Below are 17,630 nucleotides of genomic sequence, written 5' to 3'. Positions count from 1 at the left end.
CTGTAGCTGAGCGCGGGATCTGGTGCCCTAGCAGGAAAAGTTAAATTTTGGGGTACACGATCATACATTGCCTTTAAAACCTCTGCGGGCCTCACCCGTCCTAACTCCGTAGGTAAGAAAACTAGTCATTCTCTTCGGTAGGCTTTCATATCACTAAATGAATCCGCAGATCGCTGCGAACGAGCACTTTTGGACCTACGAAGGATCCTTCACATCTCGCGATACGAGCAGCTCGCGGAGACGCTGTCTTGGCTGTATCTGAATGTAGTAACCACGGGGTCCAGATCTAAGGTCAGTGGGGGACGTTCGTAGGTCGGGGCACTCGGCGGTGCTATATTTCAGACTTAACTACTTTTCGGAGACAGTCTCAGGAATGAACCGGGCATTAGATTTAGGGAGGTGGGTTAGTATTGGATTGCCTAGTTCCGAGAGGACGGACTCCTGTCACTTTCTGAAACCTGGTGAGGCTGCCATGTGTCTCCCTCCCAAAGGCAGGCCACATGCAAACATCAGTTTGGTTTGCTGCTTCTTCCCGAGTCGGTCTACTTTGCTCATATTCTTCTTAACTGTCCAGCATCTGTCGTTGCTAAATCCTCATGTTAAAAAGTATCCATCAACGTTAAACCCTTAACTTTCTTTGAAGACACGTCCAAAGGCAATGGTAACATAAAATCCGTCCGTGCAGAGGAAGCTTTGTGGGGATACTTTTTCACCAGAAATCCACTTCTTAAAAAAGAAAAAAAAAAGTTAAGCTCGTATATACAACGGCTGCTTCCCAAGTAACCCGGTCGGTCCCTTAGAGAATGTACACATACATTGTGGTAGAAGTGGGGGAAGCCCATAGTAGTAGAAGAGTTTTACCATTTTAGTGTAAATCTTTCATGTCTCCATAGGTTCCCACTTGGTCTCTTGAATGCATTTCATTTGTTTAGGTAAAAGTTTTGCTTCAATTTTTATTCTTTTCATAACCCCTCCTCCTACAGGGAAAAATAAAACCCTCAGCGGCATGTGTTCTCATCCACCGATGGAAGCGACGTTTGTATCATACTGACAACGTTAAAGCCATCGGAACGGGTTTCAGTGGATAGCAAAATGAATAACCGAGCAGGTTCCTTTATATGGAACCTCAGGCAATTCACTGCTTTAGCTCCAACAAGCAGAACTGTGAGGCTGTATCCTTTGGAATTGTGCAGATCAAAAATTGTTTATTCAAACGGGAGCCCAAGAAACTTCTTAAATCACTTTGATGATCAAATGCAGTCATCTATTAGAAGTCTCTTTCAGGATGCCCTGTTCTTTAAGTCAGGAAATGACTCTCAAACAAAGGGTGTAGGTGCTGTAACAGCCCTTAGACTCAGCAGGCTGCTTTGTCCTAGAAGACTGTCCTTTGACTCAAAACAGTCTCCTGTCTGTGATGATGGACTGAAGAAAATAAACTTCCATCATGAGGCCTCCAATGAAGTTGTTCACACCAAGGAAACAAAACCCACCCCTGTCAGCTGGAGGAAACTGTCTCAGGAGTGCAATTCCCTGAGTGATGTGTTAGATACATTTTCAGCAGCACCAACATTTCCTAGTAGTAACTATTTCTCAGCAATGTGGACAATTGCCAAAAGGATGTCCGAAGACCAGAAACGCTTTGAGAAACAATTGATGTTTAACCACCCTGCGTTTACCCAGCTGTGTGAACACATGATGAGGGAAGCCAAGATCATGTACTATGACCACGTGCTGTTCGGTCTTCATGCCATAGTGAAGCTTGGTATTCCCCAGAACACGCTGTTGGTGCAGACTTTGCTGAGGGTAGTCCAGGTAAGGACAACAGGAGACTTAAATATCCTTTTACTTGGTTTGCATATCTTGAAAGAAGGAAGAGAAATAGAAATGTAGTCTTGGCATATGTTGAAATAATGAGGGGAAATAGAGACTATCAGGGGAATGGTGGTTTCCTTTATATTTGTTTCTCTGCATATGATTTAGAGTCCTTCAATGAGCTAGGTCTTTCTTCCCTTTTGCTATGGAAATTTATGAAAGCTTGTCCCATTTTTCTTCTCCAGAGTTGAGTAATAGTGAGTATTAAGCTAAAATGAGGAGAGATATAAAGTATGTAAGGAAGGTTGTTCGGTTGATGGAAAGAAAAAAAGGAAGGGAACTAATGTTTACTGAGTTATTACACCTTTTACTTATATAATTGTATTTAACCCTTTCACCAGCTTTGCAAAGTTAATGTTACCTAAGTTTTGCAGGTGGGGAAACAGACTTGGTGATGTTAAGCAAATTTGCTAACGTCATAAAACTAGTGGATTTATTCATGCTGTAAACACTTGTAGGGTGTCAACCATATGTCAGTTACTTACTGTACTTGCCTCTAAGGGTAGGAAGATAGAGAAGACATGATCTTGCCCTTATAATCTAGAGGGAATATGGATGTTTTGTAGGCAATTACAAAAAATAACCAACATTCATTTGAGTCATATATTAACCGTGTTATAGGCATTGTACTGAGCATGAGGGATTATGGTTGTGAACAAAGTCATGGCCACATAGACCTTTCGGCGCAATGCAACGAAAACATGGAGTCTTATGAGAGTGTAGAATGGGCTTCCAGTGTAGTCAGGGGAGACCTTCAGGACGTCAAGAGGGGAGAAGGATACAGGACTAGTGTTTGAGACAGAGATGTGTTTGAAAAGAGAATTGCCTCATGTAATCCTCAGTGTAGCCTTTTAAAGTAGGTGCTGTTACTCTCATCTTACCAATGAGTAAGGAAACAGAGGCATAGAGAGGTTAAAAAACTTGCCCAAGGTCACATATTTGTTAATGCCACTGTTCATAGGTACTTGATAAGCGTATCCTGAACAAGTGAACAAACACCTAGTCCACTGTAGAACTAGGATGCTAGTCCAGTACAGGGTGGTGTCTAAGCCGAATCCCAGGAACGCACTGCAGTTTGTGAGAGGTGGAGAGTGAATGGGATGGTTTCAAGCAGAGGAGACTGCATGTTCATCCCAGAGCGAAAGCTTGGCAAGTTTGGGGAGCGGAAAGTAGCTCAGTGTGGCCAAAGCATAGAATGTTGGGGTTGTGTGTTTGAGGGGATGGGGAGGAAATTGTGAATGTGGTGGTCGTGGAGGAGGGGGTGGGGGGAGGAGGCAAGACATAAGGCTAGAAAAATGGGGAGAATCAAAGAGCCTTTCATGTCTAGCTAAGGAGTTTGGATTTATCCTATAGGCAATGAGGATCCATTGAAGTATTTTAATTAAGCAAAGGGTTGGGATGATCAAATTCGTGTTGTAGATCACTGTATGAAGGGAGAGTGGATCGGGAGGAGGGTAAAATTGGTAGGGGAGCCACTTTTTGCTTTAAACAAGGGAGTCATTGTCCTGTTTGATGTCACCGAGACTACACCAGGTGTGATGAGGGAGGGATCGCTTATGAAAGTGATCATTTGCCTTTTGAGAGTGAGCATCTCAGACTTCTAAACTCAATGATAATAACTAAATAATTTCTTTTTAAGCACTTGTCTTCATGATGACCCGGAGTCCTAAGAAGAGATAAAAATAATATTTGATGAAAGTTATTTCAGAAGCAGAGGAATATAATCACTATCAAATGGATTTTCAGTGATAATGGTGAATGTAAAGAGTTTTGATGTGTAAAAGAGTATGTATTAATTATTTGGAAAATTCACTCTGTCTGACGTTTTATTTCCCAAAGATGCTGTTTACCGAGGACTGACTCTGTATGAATTATTGGTTTCATATTTGACCCCTTAATGGAAAGCGTCAGTTCGGTGGTTTTGCGTGGGGACAGTAGTCTACCGTGGGTTCATCATGAGTAGTGTTTCTGTAATTGTATCTCCGTAGGAACGTATCAATGAGTGTGATGAGAAATGTCTTTCAGTTTTGTCAACTGTTTTAGAGGCAATGGAGCCGTGCAAGAACATGGATGTTCTCCGAGCAGGACTGCGGTGAGGACTCCCTCGTGCTTTCGTGCTTTCTTCATGTGGCAATCTCTGTGTCTCTAAGTTCTCACACAAACCCAGCTGAAAGTAAACTGCTTTTTTTTTTTTTTTTTTTGGTTTGGGGGAAACTTTGATGGTAGTTATATTCTTTAAAACCTTATTAAACCTAAAATTCCGACTCTGGATTAGGTAAAAGTGGGAATAGTGCTGCTTTTAGGGTCCACCATAAGAAAGAAATGTATGGTAACATTGATGTCTAAGTTTAAGATATGGTACTGGTGTGAGCTGGGAGAGAGTTGACACATATTCAGTTCTTAATGGTGGTGTGGTGTGGGCACTGTGTGGGGGTCCGTGACACTGGCCTGGCTCAGAAAGGAGCTTGAGTTTTAGAATTTGTAAAATTGATGCAACTGGTATAATGTCACAGGCCAGCGAGAATAATACTTAATTCCCTTTTTCATTGACTGTGCATTGGGATATCTTACTATAATCTGATGAGATTTGTTCATTCATCATGATAGCGGAAGGGGAAATAGTGCCAGTGGATCTTTCACTAACTACTTACTGTCTTGAGCAGGTACATCATGTCCGTGGGCTTCATATTTTGTGCTAGAAGTAGGAGCTGGACCAAATGACTTTAGAGATTTCTCTTCTGGTTTTAAGATTCTAGGTCTGTGATGGTTACTGTGTTTGATTACAGGATACTAGTTGATCAACAAATTTGGAAAATAGAACGTGTCTTCACATTACAAACTGTGATGAGAAGTATCGGAAAAGATGCACCGATTTCTCTTAAAAGGAAGCTGGAGGTAAAGACCTGAATTTTCTCTAGTGGATGCGATTTGAAAAAATATTTCTTGGGATCTGCCTTTACTTCCTACTGTCAGTTTTTAGGACATTGTAATGCTTTTGTATAACTTTGTTAAAGTGAGGGCCCTGGCTGGCGTAGCTCAGTGGATTGAGCGCGGGCTGCAAACCAAAGTGTTGCAGGTTCAATTCCCAGTCAGGGTACATGCCTGGGTTGCAGACCATGACCCCCAGCAACCGCACATTGATGTTTCTCTCTCTCTCTCTTTCTCCTTCCCTTCCCTCTCTAAAAATAAATAAATAAATAAAATCTTTTTAAAGTGAAATAATAGAAGTAGATTTACATTTATCTGTGTATATAAATATATATTTAATCTATATATCTATTTGAGTCATTTTGCTTGAACTTTATCTTTTTTATTTAAATATAAAAGTTTGAGTTATTTTACCACAAATGATAAATTTAATCTTGTTTTTCTTCAGATGAAAGCTGTGAGGGAATTAGACAGATTTTCTGTGTCGAATAGCCAGCACATGTTTGAGGTGCTGGCTGCAATGGATCACCGTTCTGTTGCCCTTCTGAATGAGTGCAGTAAGACGGTTGTAGGTAAGGGGACCTCCTCTCTTGCGAGTTTTTGCATCTCACCTGCTGCTCTGGACTCGATTTGTTTAGCTTGTTTCAGGAACTTTGCTATTACATATGAAAAATACCCGATGATATGGTTCGATCTACATTTTATTTTTGCCTGTAGTTTTCTTCTTTTCTACACATTACTGTGTTGTTTTTTTAAAAAAATGAAGCACAAGTATTGAGTGTTGAGTATCTTGGATCTTGCATTACAAACTGTCTGTTATTTTTTTTTGTTTATTTAACTCATTCTTAAAGGTAATATCCATGGGTGTCCTATTAAAATACTGATCAACATCGTGCAGTCTTGCAGAGACCTCCGATACCATAATTTGGATCTTTTCAATGGGATAGCAGATTATGTGGCTGCAACTTTTGACATCTGCAAGTTGAAACATGTAAGTGTGTTAGTAGGTTAGAATAAGTCTCAGAAACGAATTCAAAAAGCATATCTATTTATTTAGCATTCTAGGTATTTCTCTATCAGCTTTATAGCAGTTAAGATGCCAAAATATTCCACTGCCAAGTTGACTTTTGAAAAATTAGCTACTTATCATTTTGGGGAGTTACTCATTAATGTACCGCTCAATCTTTTGACTCTTTCTGTCTGAAATAAAAATTGTATTGTTCAATGTTTGCTCTTCTATTTGTTCTTTTAAAGGTTGTATTGTACTTTGCATAATTAGAATTAGTTCTTTCTTTCTCCTTATTTATTTGTTTGTTTTTTGCTAGATTTAGAATAATAAATTTGGGAGATGAATAATAAATCTGGGTGCTGTGACAGACTTACGCTTTTTGAAGCATAAAATGCCATTACTCAATGATCATGTCCATTTTTTATTTGTGGAATGTTTGCTTATTTCCTCTAGAGGAAAGGTCTTTAAATTCAGGTGCTGTGTTAGTAACATAAATGTGAATGAAGCAGCTGGTAAAAACTTTTAAGCCATGGTAACCGTTAGGTCAGTAGGTTTAGTTTACTGTGGAGGATAAGAAACATACTGAGTTTGCCATAGACAATGATTTTGGATAGAGGAGTACTAATCATGAGCAGGGCCAAGAGGGAAATGAGAAGTGAACTGGAAATTTCAATTTAATCATACTATGTTCTCATCTCTGTTCTCAATTATAGAAATTCATATTGAATATAGAAAATTTCCAGCTGCCACTTAGACGTTAGAACCTGGGAAGTGTCTAGGTTTGGAAGGAGGAACAGTTCACAACTGAGTTTCTCACTTTGAAAAACTTCAGAAAACGTATATTTAAAGTAGTCTTTGGGTGTATTATATGAAAAGCCTGTAGGATAGGATCTATTTTTAATGCAATGGAAACACAGAAGCCATTGTATCCTCTGGTTTTCTGCTTATAGAAAGAGGTTGCTTATTAACTTAACACCTGACTCAAAAATGACTGAAACAGACTTTGTGAGAAACAAGATATTTGTTCTTTTTTAGGGAATGTTCTCTTAACCAGGCCAATTCTATTGCTGTTTAGATTTTTTTGAGATCTAAATAAATTACTACTAGCATACTGTAATTATTAAAAACTTCTTCTTCTATTCCCTTTTTTTTAAGGTTCTTTTTCTCCTTGTTTTATTTGAAAACCTTGCCTTTCGACATGCTGCTTTGATGGACTTATTTATGAAGAAAGTAGTGGACGAGCCTGGCTTTCTGAACATGAAGAGCCTTGTCTCTGTTCTCCACGTGTACTCTTCTCTGAATCACGTCTGTGGGCCCCACACCCAAGAGTATGTACTGCTCTTCTTTAACTTTTTTGTCACCACATAACATGTTTGTGGAAAAGATTACAAATCATCACAAGGTCAGTGAGTCATTACAGTAAATACATCCATGGCCATCACCCATGTCATGGAAGAGAACATAGTATTTTTTATTTATGAAGTTGCACAGAGTTTTATTTTATTTTTGTTCTTTCTCTTGCTTAGTCCTTTGTTCTTTCTGATACATTTATGATATAATGAAATAGGAGTCATCATTTCAAGCTTTCCCTGCTTATTCCCTCAGCTCCTGAGTTCGTAGTTCAGTTTTGAACCTAACTGTTCATTCGGTGCCAAACTATTGCTTTCTATTTTCATATTGACCCACAGCCATGCATTTCTGTTATTAAATGCAGCGGTTCCTCAAACACACCACCCAGTACATCTTTCCTTCCTCTCTGGGTCAGTTAGGGTTTGTTAAAAATGAGAAATGCATATGAAATGTCATTTGTTAGAAGAGTGGTGACATTTTGCTTAGCTCTGCCGTTCTTGAGCTACTTCACTTTTGGCAAGTTACCTCTGTCTCGGTTTCTTCATCTGTTTTATGGGGATAAGAAATAAGAGTTCTTTCTGATCACATTGGGTTGTTGTAAGGATTAAATGAGCTACCCTGTGTCAGGTTCTTAAAACAACTCCTGACACATGGTAATTGTTAGATGTAAAAAAAAAAAATAGAGGATAGGCCGCAGAGGCCTGGGCGGGGCCGGCGGTGGCAGTCCTGAGAGTCTCCGTGGCCAGAGCCCCGCGGCGGCCTTCTCTTTGACCTCACGTGACTTGGCTTCTGCTATTTCCTGTCCCCATGGGCTTCCCTCAAGAGTCAGATTTCCCAAATAGAAAATCTGTCTGAGTTTGGGTCCCAGGCCTGTCCCTGTGCAGCAGGTCATCTCTCTCCATGGGACTGAGAGACTCAGTTCATACTGCATTTCCTCTGCCCCCCAAATGTCTCATGAGAGCCCCTGGGCTCGTCACACCCAAGGCTCCAGGGGAGCCTTGGCCTCCAGCTGTAATCCTTTGTCAACAAGTCTGCCTCCGCGCCTCAGTTGGGAGACTACAGAGGCGGACCCAGGCTCCGTTCTTCTGGACTCCGCATGGAGTCTGGCACAGGATAGGCGGGTACAGTAATACAGATGGACAAGAGTCCCCAAATTTGGCCTGCCTCTGCTCCCTAGCTGGGTTCTTACGGGCGCCCTCCCATGTTCCTCTGATACTTTCTTGACTAATACCGTCAACCTGAGCAGTAATTAACCCATTATTCTTTATTTTTAAGTTGAACTTATTGGGGTGACATTGATTCATGAAACCATATAGGTTTTAAGTGTGCAACTCAATAAAACAATATTTGCACCCTGCATCATGCACTCATCATCCCAAAGTCTTTTTCTGTCCCCATTTGTCCCTCTTTTGCCCCCCTCCACCTATTCCCCACCCCCCTTTTCCTGTGGCGATCACACTATGTTGTCTGTGTCTTTGTGAGATATATATATATATATTTGTTTGCTTCATTCCTTCACACTCTTTCATCCAGTCCCCCAAGCCCCCTCCCTCTGATAAAAACTTCAGAAACAGACCCACAGACTCCATGGATTAGAACTAACACTAGGTGGTCAGGGAGTTTTTCAGCTGACTATAGACATCTCAAGAAATAACCTTGTCCAGTAAAATTGTTATATTGGAAATAGAGGGGGAATTGACAAAGGTAACTCTAAGCTGTCCCATAAAGGTTGGGAAGTACAATAAAACACATCAGGAGTAGATCATAGAGAGGGGGACATGAACATTGTACTTCTATCTGTCTTCTCTGCTTTTATTTAACCCACTGGTTTTCAGTGGTGCTGAGGTTGAGAAACCCTCTCCTTTGGAGAAATGGGGGCAATGAGAGTTGTGGCTGACACGTCAAGATTAATCAGTCAGAATTTTCCGAATGCCTGTGAACATGCAGCCACTTGAATTTGGTATTCTGGAGACTGTTGGAAGAGAGGAAGTTTGTGTCCCTCTGCATCCAGTCCAGTGTTGGAGGCAAGGGTTGCACATCCCGAGGAAGGCGGGAAATGGCAGGCGGCACTCCGATGCCTTGTGGAGGAGGGAGGATGGCACCTCAGACTGGAAGGGCAAAGGGTTTAGAGGCAGGGTGATTCAGAGCATTCAGGGAGTGAGCTGTCTAGCTGAAATGCAGTAGATAGAAGGTTGCTGGAAAATTTGGCGGAACCCATTGTATATCCACATGTTGTGCATGAATCATTTAGTTATGTGATGGCCGCGGGGAAGGAAGGCGTGTTAAATCCAGAGTATCTTCCGGGTTTGAAACCTAAGGGAGAAAGCCTTTAACATTTCAACTCCGTTATGTCAGTCCTTTGGTTTCCCTCGATCGGTGCTTATCTCCGGTTGTTCATGTGCTCCCGGACCCACATCCCTGCGGATTGCAGTGGGCTCGGGGCCCCACAGGTGTCTCGTGGTCAGTGACCCTGGAAGTCAGCTCCTTTTTTGTTTCTTGGTCAGTTATTTACTGTTTACCAACCATCATGCAACGTGAGTTTTTAAAACCACTTTATTGAGGTATTATTAATATGTAAAAAGCTGTATTTATTTAATGTGTACAACTTGGTGAGTTTTTAGATCATTATTTTTGACTCAGTCTCCTCCTGTCCTCCTCTAAGTTTATTTGTTCATTTAGTCAGACCGTGTGCCAAGCACTCAGGTACAAAGATGAATAAAACGTAACCTTTTCATCCGAGGATCCTGTGTAATTGGAAGTGCAGGCGAAAATTGGAGTGGTAGGGTTTTCTACTGGACATGGGGACACGGAGGGGGGATGTGCCCAGAAGCTAGCGTGGTAAAGTGGAGGGTCCAGGTGGATGCCGAGTAGTGCTGCCTAGAGGATGAGGTACCTGAGCAGATCCTGGAAGATAAGCAGAAAAGAACTTCTAAGTAAAAGGATCCATGTTCAAGCCAGGGAGGAAAGAGACAGCAGAGCACGTGCGGGGAACAGCACGTGGTTTGTTGTTGCTGAGGCATCAGGAGCAGGACAAGAGGGGCCTGGAGAGGTGGTCACTGCGGGGGCTCCAGACTTAGCCACCTGCAGCCTTTCTCATGTGAATTCAGTCATCCCCAGTTGGTAGGTGCTGCCTCTCTGGTGTCTCCAGAGCGATCACATTGTTCCCATCCCATTGTAACCCCGCAGTCCTGCTTAGCCCACCTCTGCCCCTGCACCTTCCCTCACCCATTGCTCCCACCCACGGACCTGCCAGTTGACCTCAGACACCGCCCTGTACAGCCTCCCTGTCAGTAAGGGCCGCCTGCAGGGCCCGCTTGGCCCTGCCATCGAGTCACTTGTCTGTGCTTCAGCCTAGCTGTTTCCTTACCGCAGGACAGACAGTGTGCACTCTCAGCTCTCCGTTTCTCTGCTTCCTTTCAAATGATTTTCCCTTTCCTTGTCTTCGCCACTTACTGAAATCCTCCCTATCCCAAAGCTAGCTGCTCACTTCCTGTCCTTGCACGGTCTCAGCGCTTGGCGTGTGCTCAGGTTTGTCTTCCCCGAGGACACGCGGCTTCTGCCCTGAGAGTCAGACAGGCCTGGTTTCCAGGGGGATTGGTGCCGCTTATGAGCAGTGGTCACTGGATGAGTGACCTTCCCTGATTTTGCTCTTTCCTCTGTGCGTACGGCTTTGTCACACTGGGTGATGGGATTAGACCTAGGGTTTTTGAAGATCAGAATATTGATAGCTGGAGGATATGAACTGGTTATAAAACCGCAGTGGTGGTCCAGGCCTTGTGGACGTGCTCATGATAGAAGTCTAGCGTAATGGTTAGAGAGAGGCTCTGGAGCCTGACAACCTGGGTTCCAATCTGTCCCTGCTACTTCTGGCTGTGTTTTCTCAGAGAAGTTACACAACCTCTCTGAGCCTGTATTCTCATCTTTATTAGGAGGGTGATGATAATACATACCCTGTTGAGTTTTAATAGGAATTGAATGAGTAAAACATTTGTCCTGTGCAAGACAATGGTAGCTAACTTTTATTGAGACACATATAGTATGAGATAGCCACCTGACCTGACAAACGTGTGAATAGTTATTTCAAGCCTGGTTTTGAATGTTTCTTTCTCGGGACTCCTTAAAGTCATTGGTGCTGTGGCACCTCACCAGGTCTACCATGATCTTGTCTCCTCTTTACACTTGAAAGCTGACTTCTCTTTGTTGCCCCGAAGGTTCCTCAACGTCATGGCCAGCGCTCTGACTGGCTATCTCTACCACATCTCTTCGGAAAACCTGTTGGATGCTGTGTGTTCGTTTTGCTTGATGAACCATTTTCCCTTGGCTCCGCTCCATCAGCTTCTCCAACAGGACCTCATCGACGAGCTGCTGAGGTCAGGTAGGGTGTGCGTGCCTGACGGTGGCGACTGAAGTGAGCAGTCCCGCACCCCCCCCCCCCCCCGCCCGAGCTCCCATGGACCCTGCACAGGCTGAGTCGGGGCAGGGTTAGACCGAGCAGAACGGAGTCTGCTGAAGAAGGAGCTGTGGCGGTGCAGAGACTGTGCAGAAGCAGCCGCGAGAAACATCATCATCGCTCCTTTCCTTGACACCTGATGCCTTGAGCCGAGGTGTTTGACTTCCTCACCCTTGGGTGCCGCCTCTGAAGCCAAATTAAGGCAACTCTCGCAATTAATTATAAATACATTGTTTCTCACGGCCTGTAATGAAGGCACAGCCTGTTAGATCAGTTAACCAGCTAGTTACCAAAGTAGCAAATTATTTACTGTAGGAACCAAATTGTTGATTTTGAACAAGGAAAAAAGCATTGACAGGCGTGGAGCACAAAATTCAATGTGTCTGAGAATAGAGTAGTTTAAGTTCTTTTAAAAACAATGTATGAAATTATAAAGTTGAATTGAGCAGAAGGAACACCACATTTGGATTTTTCAGGTTATCGAGTTGGGAGTGCTACAGCGTGGAACCCAGGAGACCTGGATTCTGGTGTGGACTTTGCCTTTAGTTGATCACGAGCTGTCTTAACCTTCCTGGGCCTTTCTTCATCTCCTCAGTGAAGGGCTTAGACCAAATCTCCTCGAAAGATTCGTTAAACCTTAAACCATGACCGATACAGGGTACTGATCTGGACCCTGGGGGAGCTAGGAGGGCGCATAGCGATCCCTCCTGATAAATGTCACCAGAAACTCAGGTGCATTGATACCGTTTCCTAATCATGGCATCACTGTTTTTTCTAAAGTACACATCTCCTCTCTTATAGATAACAAGGAGAGGAACATTCGCAAGCTTCACAGTTTGGCCGCCTGTCTGAAACTCGATGACGTTCCTTACCAGAAGGCCGTGGACTTAGTGCTGCCATTGTCACCGTCCCCACTGCTGTACCCAAATGTAAAGGTTGCCGAGGTGCTGAGTAGCCTCCTGGGAAAGGGATACTTCTCAGAAAATGTGCAGTTGCCACATAACTATCATATTGGTATGGGACTTGATATGATTTCCATCTGTTTTGTTTTGTTTGTTTTCCTCTCTTTCTGACAAATGACAAGGAGCTGTCCGTGGCGTTTCAGTGTGGTGCAGGCGGGCTCTGGAGCTGGACCGCCGGGGTTTGGGTGCTCACACTGCTTGTGCTGTGGCTTCAGCCACTTCCCAGCCTCCCTTTGCTGGTGTGTAAAATGGCACTAATGTTAGTACCCACCTCCTGGGGTTTCTGCAACCAGTACATGAGATGGTGCATGTAAAACCCAGGCCCGGGTCTGGTGCTTCATGAGCTCACTCTACTTTAGCAGCTGCCATTATCGGTATTGGTAGTAGGAGGATTTTTTGAAACAAAGTCATTTTGAGCAATGTTTGAAAAATTAATATCAATTGTTTTCTTTCAGATTTTGAAATCAGAATGGATTCCAACAGGAGTCAGGTGCTTCCACTTTCTGATGTGACTGTGGTAACCCCTGCTACAGATATGCAAAGGTTGCGTACATCTATTCATTTGCTGAGCTTTCTTATTTTGAATCTTAATTCTCAAAGACTTCCTATTAAATAGCGGTAACAATGCTAAGACTTTGTATTTCTGTGGAGCTTGTAATGCACCAAGAGACCTCTCAACCACTGATCCGCTCCGTAGGTGTTAGGTGTGGGCACGGTGGCTGGAGACAGAGGTCTGGAGTTGGGCCACTTAATGGAATAGGCAAGTTTTATAAATTCAGTTTCAAAGCTAAACAGTTCACACAATTGAAACTATCAGTGCAGTGTAAACTTTTGACAAGATAATGCAATGGTGATTATAAAGATTTCAGGCATCTGTTGCGCATGGGTCACCGGCCAGCAGTGACCACAGAACGCTGTGGATGGCTCGCCGAAAAACATGCGAGAAACAAACAAACATGCACAGAGACAAGACTAGTTTCTGTGGGGAAGTAGGGACATAATGGCCACCCCCCCTAGTGGGGAGCGCCCTGATTTACCGGCCATATCTGCTTTTATTGGGCTCATTTTGCATAATAATTCAGGTAAAGTACAGTACTCATTAGGGGGAAGTAAGGAACTATAGAAAACAAGGAACTCTGCTGGTCTATTGAGTCGGGGTCAAAGAGCTGTAAGACTTTGAGGAACCAACTTCATCCTTGGTCCCCTCTCATTCAACTGTGAGCATTCTAAACAAAGAAGGTTTCACAGTAATTTACATGTTCTTTCTTAGGCCTGATCACCCGGGGAATCTGCCCTTTTCAGCACAGAGCTACACCACCCTGTCATTGTTTCAGGCTTAGCACGGGAACTAAGGCAACCAAGAGATAAGGAGATTTTCTCCCAGATGATGAGGACTCAGGCTCTGTCAAAGCCGAGGAGCGAGGGTCCATCACCCCCTTTTGCTGCAGCCCCCCAAGTCCTTCTTTTGGGGGGCCTCCCAAAGTGATCGTGCCTGGCTTAGGTCGTTCCCCCCGTGGGGAATCTTACCCGTCTTTGGCTAACCGACCAAGCTTTTTGGTGTTCAGTTATGAATAAAGCAGCAGAAGCAGCATTCCTGCCAGGGAGATAAGCTTTTGTTTCCTTGCTGGCTCACGGTTCCAAGGGCGTCCCCTTAGCCTTAGCCTAGGTGGGGGTTTCAGCTTCTGATACCAATCAGGGCGGTTCCCAACAGGCATCTACAAAAATCAAGTGCCCAGTAAATATTTTTCTCTGCCACAAAGACTTTTGTAAAGATAGAGAAACTTCAGCTTTTTCGTTGGGCTATATCGTACCCGAGTCAAGCCATGTCGAAGTCGGTCCTCAGTTGTGTCCTTGACCCACACACTACAGACAGGGTGTCTCTGGGGGAAATGGGGAGAATTCTTTGAAGCAGGTGCACCTGCTCGTGTTGCGCATGGCCGGTGTTCAGCAGCCTCTGTGGAAAGGTTCCGCTGGGCCCCATGGGACATGCGTGGGTCAACAAATGTGGGTCAGACCTGGGCCCTGACCCCAGTGCACTTATGTCCTGTCTGGCTTTGTGGGACATGCTCCTGAACCCGGCAGGGAGAGGCACAGAGAAAATCCAGAAGGCTTCGAACTCGCCTCTGCCCACCCCTCTCCGCTCACATGCAGCTCTGTAGCTCTCCTGTCTCTCTGCACCCATCCGGCGTGCTCCATCTCGCACACCCGCCCCCCCTCCCGTGCGTGGTACCCGTCTCCCCGCACACGGAGGCTTTCTCTCTGATGCCGCGGGAAGGACATTTTTCTCTTTCGGGTTCTCCACTGGTTTGGCATAATAACATAACATAGTAGCTTTCAGCCTAAGGTACTGAGAAGTGAGGAATCTGAGCATCCCTTTAAAAGTATAATTTTTTTCTCTTATCTGTGTGATCTCAGATAACAGCCAGAGTATAACAGAAGGCAGTGGGGATACAAATGTCTTGTCTGTTCCCCAAAGGCCAAGAACAATGAAGACATCACATTACATATTCCACATTTTTGTTACACATGCAGATTGTATCTCTTTCAGGCTTGTCTTTTAGCGTTTTCTTTTGTGTATTTGGTCTCCCTATTCCGTTTTTTAAGTGCTGTCTCTCTGGGAGACAGTCTGTACAAGAAGGGCATTTACCATTTGGTATTATCTACATCAGTACTTCTGCTAGTGGCATAAACAATTATGTTTACTCAGAGATTAGCAAAGCCTTAAAATGGATGCTTTCATACTGGAAATTTTTCCTTATTAGGACCGTAGGCACCCTCAAAGATGATTGAGGGATAGGTGTGTGAAGCATTTTTATAAGCTTTTGATTACCAGAGCAGCCTTCATATACTGGAGCGTCTGCAGAAGCCCGGTGGCGAGGGAGTGGAGGACTCAGACAGCGGGGAACAGTGAGGACGGCGGGCGGTGGGGAGCAGAACTCTGACACCTCCGGAGAACAGCGAAACGGCAGGATCGTAAATGGTGATCTCGTTAGTAACTGTTCGCCTGTTGTGTGTTTTCATTTTCAGATTAGCTATACTCTGTGTTCCTAGATCTACTTACTGTTTGGATTTAACCCACCCCAGAGGATTCCTCGCTATGAAAATGCGCCATTTGAAAGCAATGGGCTTTCATGTGATCTTGGTAAGAAAAAAATGCAAATGACAGATTCTTCAGTGACTGATGTGCATCCTGCCCCGGATGTTGTAGTTGAAGTTGGTTACCAGGATCATAGAGGAATTGTCAGTAGTACGTGTTTTAGTTATTGTTTCCTGGTACATGATTGGCCTTTACTTAAATGATTACTGTCATTTACTAAGGGTTTATAAATGCTACGCTTGTCCACTTGAGTGCTTTTTGTTAAAGTTTTGTTTTCCCGGGCCAGTGTGAGGCTGCCCTAGGGTGTTTAGCACCAGAAGAAGCTGGGTGGGCATAAGAGGGTGGGTCTCCCTCTTCCCTGAGTGCTTCATTTTGATTCCGAGCATCATGGCTTTTCTCTTTCTTTTTTTCTTGATTTAATCTCTATTGTATTTTTTTACCATTACCATTTAGTCTCCTTATATCCCCTCCCCTCCCAGCAATCCCCACACCATTGTCCGTGTCCATGAGTCCTCCCTTTTTGCTTTTCTTGAACAGTCTCCAGGTGTATGGGGCAAGAACTTCACGAGTAAATTTATATTTATGTTAATGTTGGGATCTGTCCAAAGGCCACCTGGTCCTGGACATAATGTGAAGTGTAAACATTCTAATCTTCATTATGGTACCTAAGTATGCAGAAAGGGAGCACACATGCATTCTGAGGTTAAGATTGCCCCTTTCTCTTATTGGGTGATTATTTAAGACCTTTTTTTTTTCATATTAACTGTTAATATGTATTATCCCAGTATGTATTATCCCATAATATGTATATGTATCTTGGGATAATTATCCCAAGAAAGGATTTTTTGTACCCTTTAGAGGACCTTTCAAGTTTTTATGATTTTCAGCATTAGAGCCTTCTTCTACCCTAGTACAGTCTAACTAAGCCTTTAAGATGTGAGTAATTATAACATTTGCTTTTAAAAAGCAGTCAGCTTGATGTTGCTTTAATATGTTTGGATCTGGAAACTAGCTTTTTTATGTGTCATCATTTTCTTGCAAACTGATTATTTCCCTCTTTCTTTGGTAAGGTCAACAACTGGGAGATGGAAAAACTAGAGATGAAGGACGCTGTAACATTTTTGAAGTCTGAAATCTATTCAACTGAAGCCCCTTCTACTGCTGATGTTAATTTTCAAAGTAGCTGTTAAAGTAACGAACGACGTTTTCATATTAGGAGACAGACATAAGTTTGTAAAAATAATTTTAATAAAAACTACAATTCAACTGTAAATGGGGTTTACTTGACTGCTCACCATAACAGAAAGTGTTAGTTCACTATTAAAATTAATTTTAAGAATGGAAGAAATGTTATCACTGGCATTTTAGAAAATCCTGAGAAAATTCCAGAAGGTTCATATTCCCAGCCACAACTATTCTCTCTGTTGCCCAGATATTTGACAAATTTACGAGCCATAGGTTTTGCTGTTTCTCATTAGCTTTGATGCATTGAAAACTGCTTTCTCAGTTGTGGTGGGCTGCAGATAAACTGGCGTTTGGATCTGTGTGTTTATGCTCTTGCTCCGGGCTGTCCGAGGACGTTGACCACGTTTCAAGCAGTGGCCACATAGCGATCGGACCAACTTCTCAGATTGCAGACTGTAAGAATCAGTGAGGTAGCAGATTAGAAGTGGGTGAGGATCAGGTATCTGCATTTGTCAGATTCCAGGTGGAGGTGGCTGGTGGGCCACACTAGGAGAAACACAGGTGTGGGAACACCGAGATGGCAAGGAGCCCAAGTTTATTGAAACCAATAGGCTGTGAGCTGCTAGCCCCAGAACGCCTGCCATAATTGAGGTCATTCCTTTCTCTTTCTTCCTCTTTCCCCTTCCTGCTACTTTGTAAGGTCCTTTAAATCATGGGTCCCCAACTTTTCTGGCATGAGACCAGTTTCCACGGCACGGGATGGAGGGGGTGTGGTTT

At 43.5% G+C, this 17,630-nt stretch overlaps 1 protein-coding gene across 1 annotated transcript; it reads left to right on the top strand.

The window, feature by feature from the left end:
• The first annotated feature begins 1 nt into the window (after window position 1).
• On the top strand, window positions 2-16,863 carry FASTKD2 (FAST kinase domains 2). Its single transcript, XM_028510858.2, has 12 exons — window positions 2-291; window positions 984-1,812; window positions 3,861-3,964; window positions 4,659-4,767; window positions 5,249-5,372; window positions 5,652-5,791; window positions 6,965-7,137; window positions 11,371-11,534; window positions 12,411-12,623; window positions 13,027-13,114; window positions 15,599-15,713; window positions 16,739-16,863. The coding sequence occupies exons 2-12, from the start codon at window positions 1,093-1,095 to the stop codon at window positions 16,856-16,858; spliced, it is 2,070 nt and encodes a 689-aa protein (XP_028366659.1). The 5' UTR covers window positions 2-291; window positions 984-1,092; the 3' UTR covers window positions 16,859-16,863.
• Window positions 16,864-17,630: the final 767 nt, after the last annotated feature.

Source organism: Phyllostomus discolor, chromosome 4 (assembly GCF_004126475.2).
Source record: "Phyllostomus discolor isolate MPI-MPIP mPhyDis1 chromosome 4, mPhyDis1.pri.v3, whole genome shotgun sequence".
NCBI lineage: Eukaryota > Metazoa > Chordata > Mammalia > Chiroptera > Phyllostomidae > Phyllostomus > Phyllostomus discolor.
This window is presented reverse-complemented; position numbering and strand designations above follow the sequence as displayed.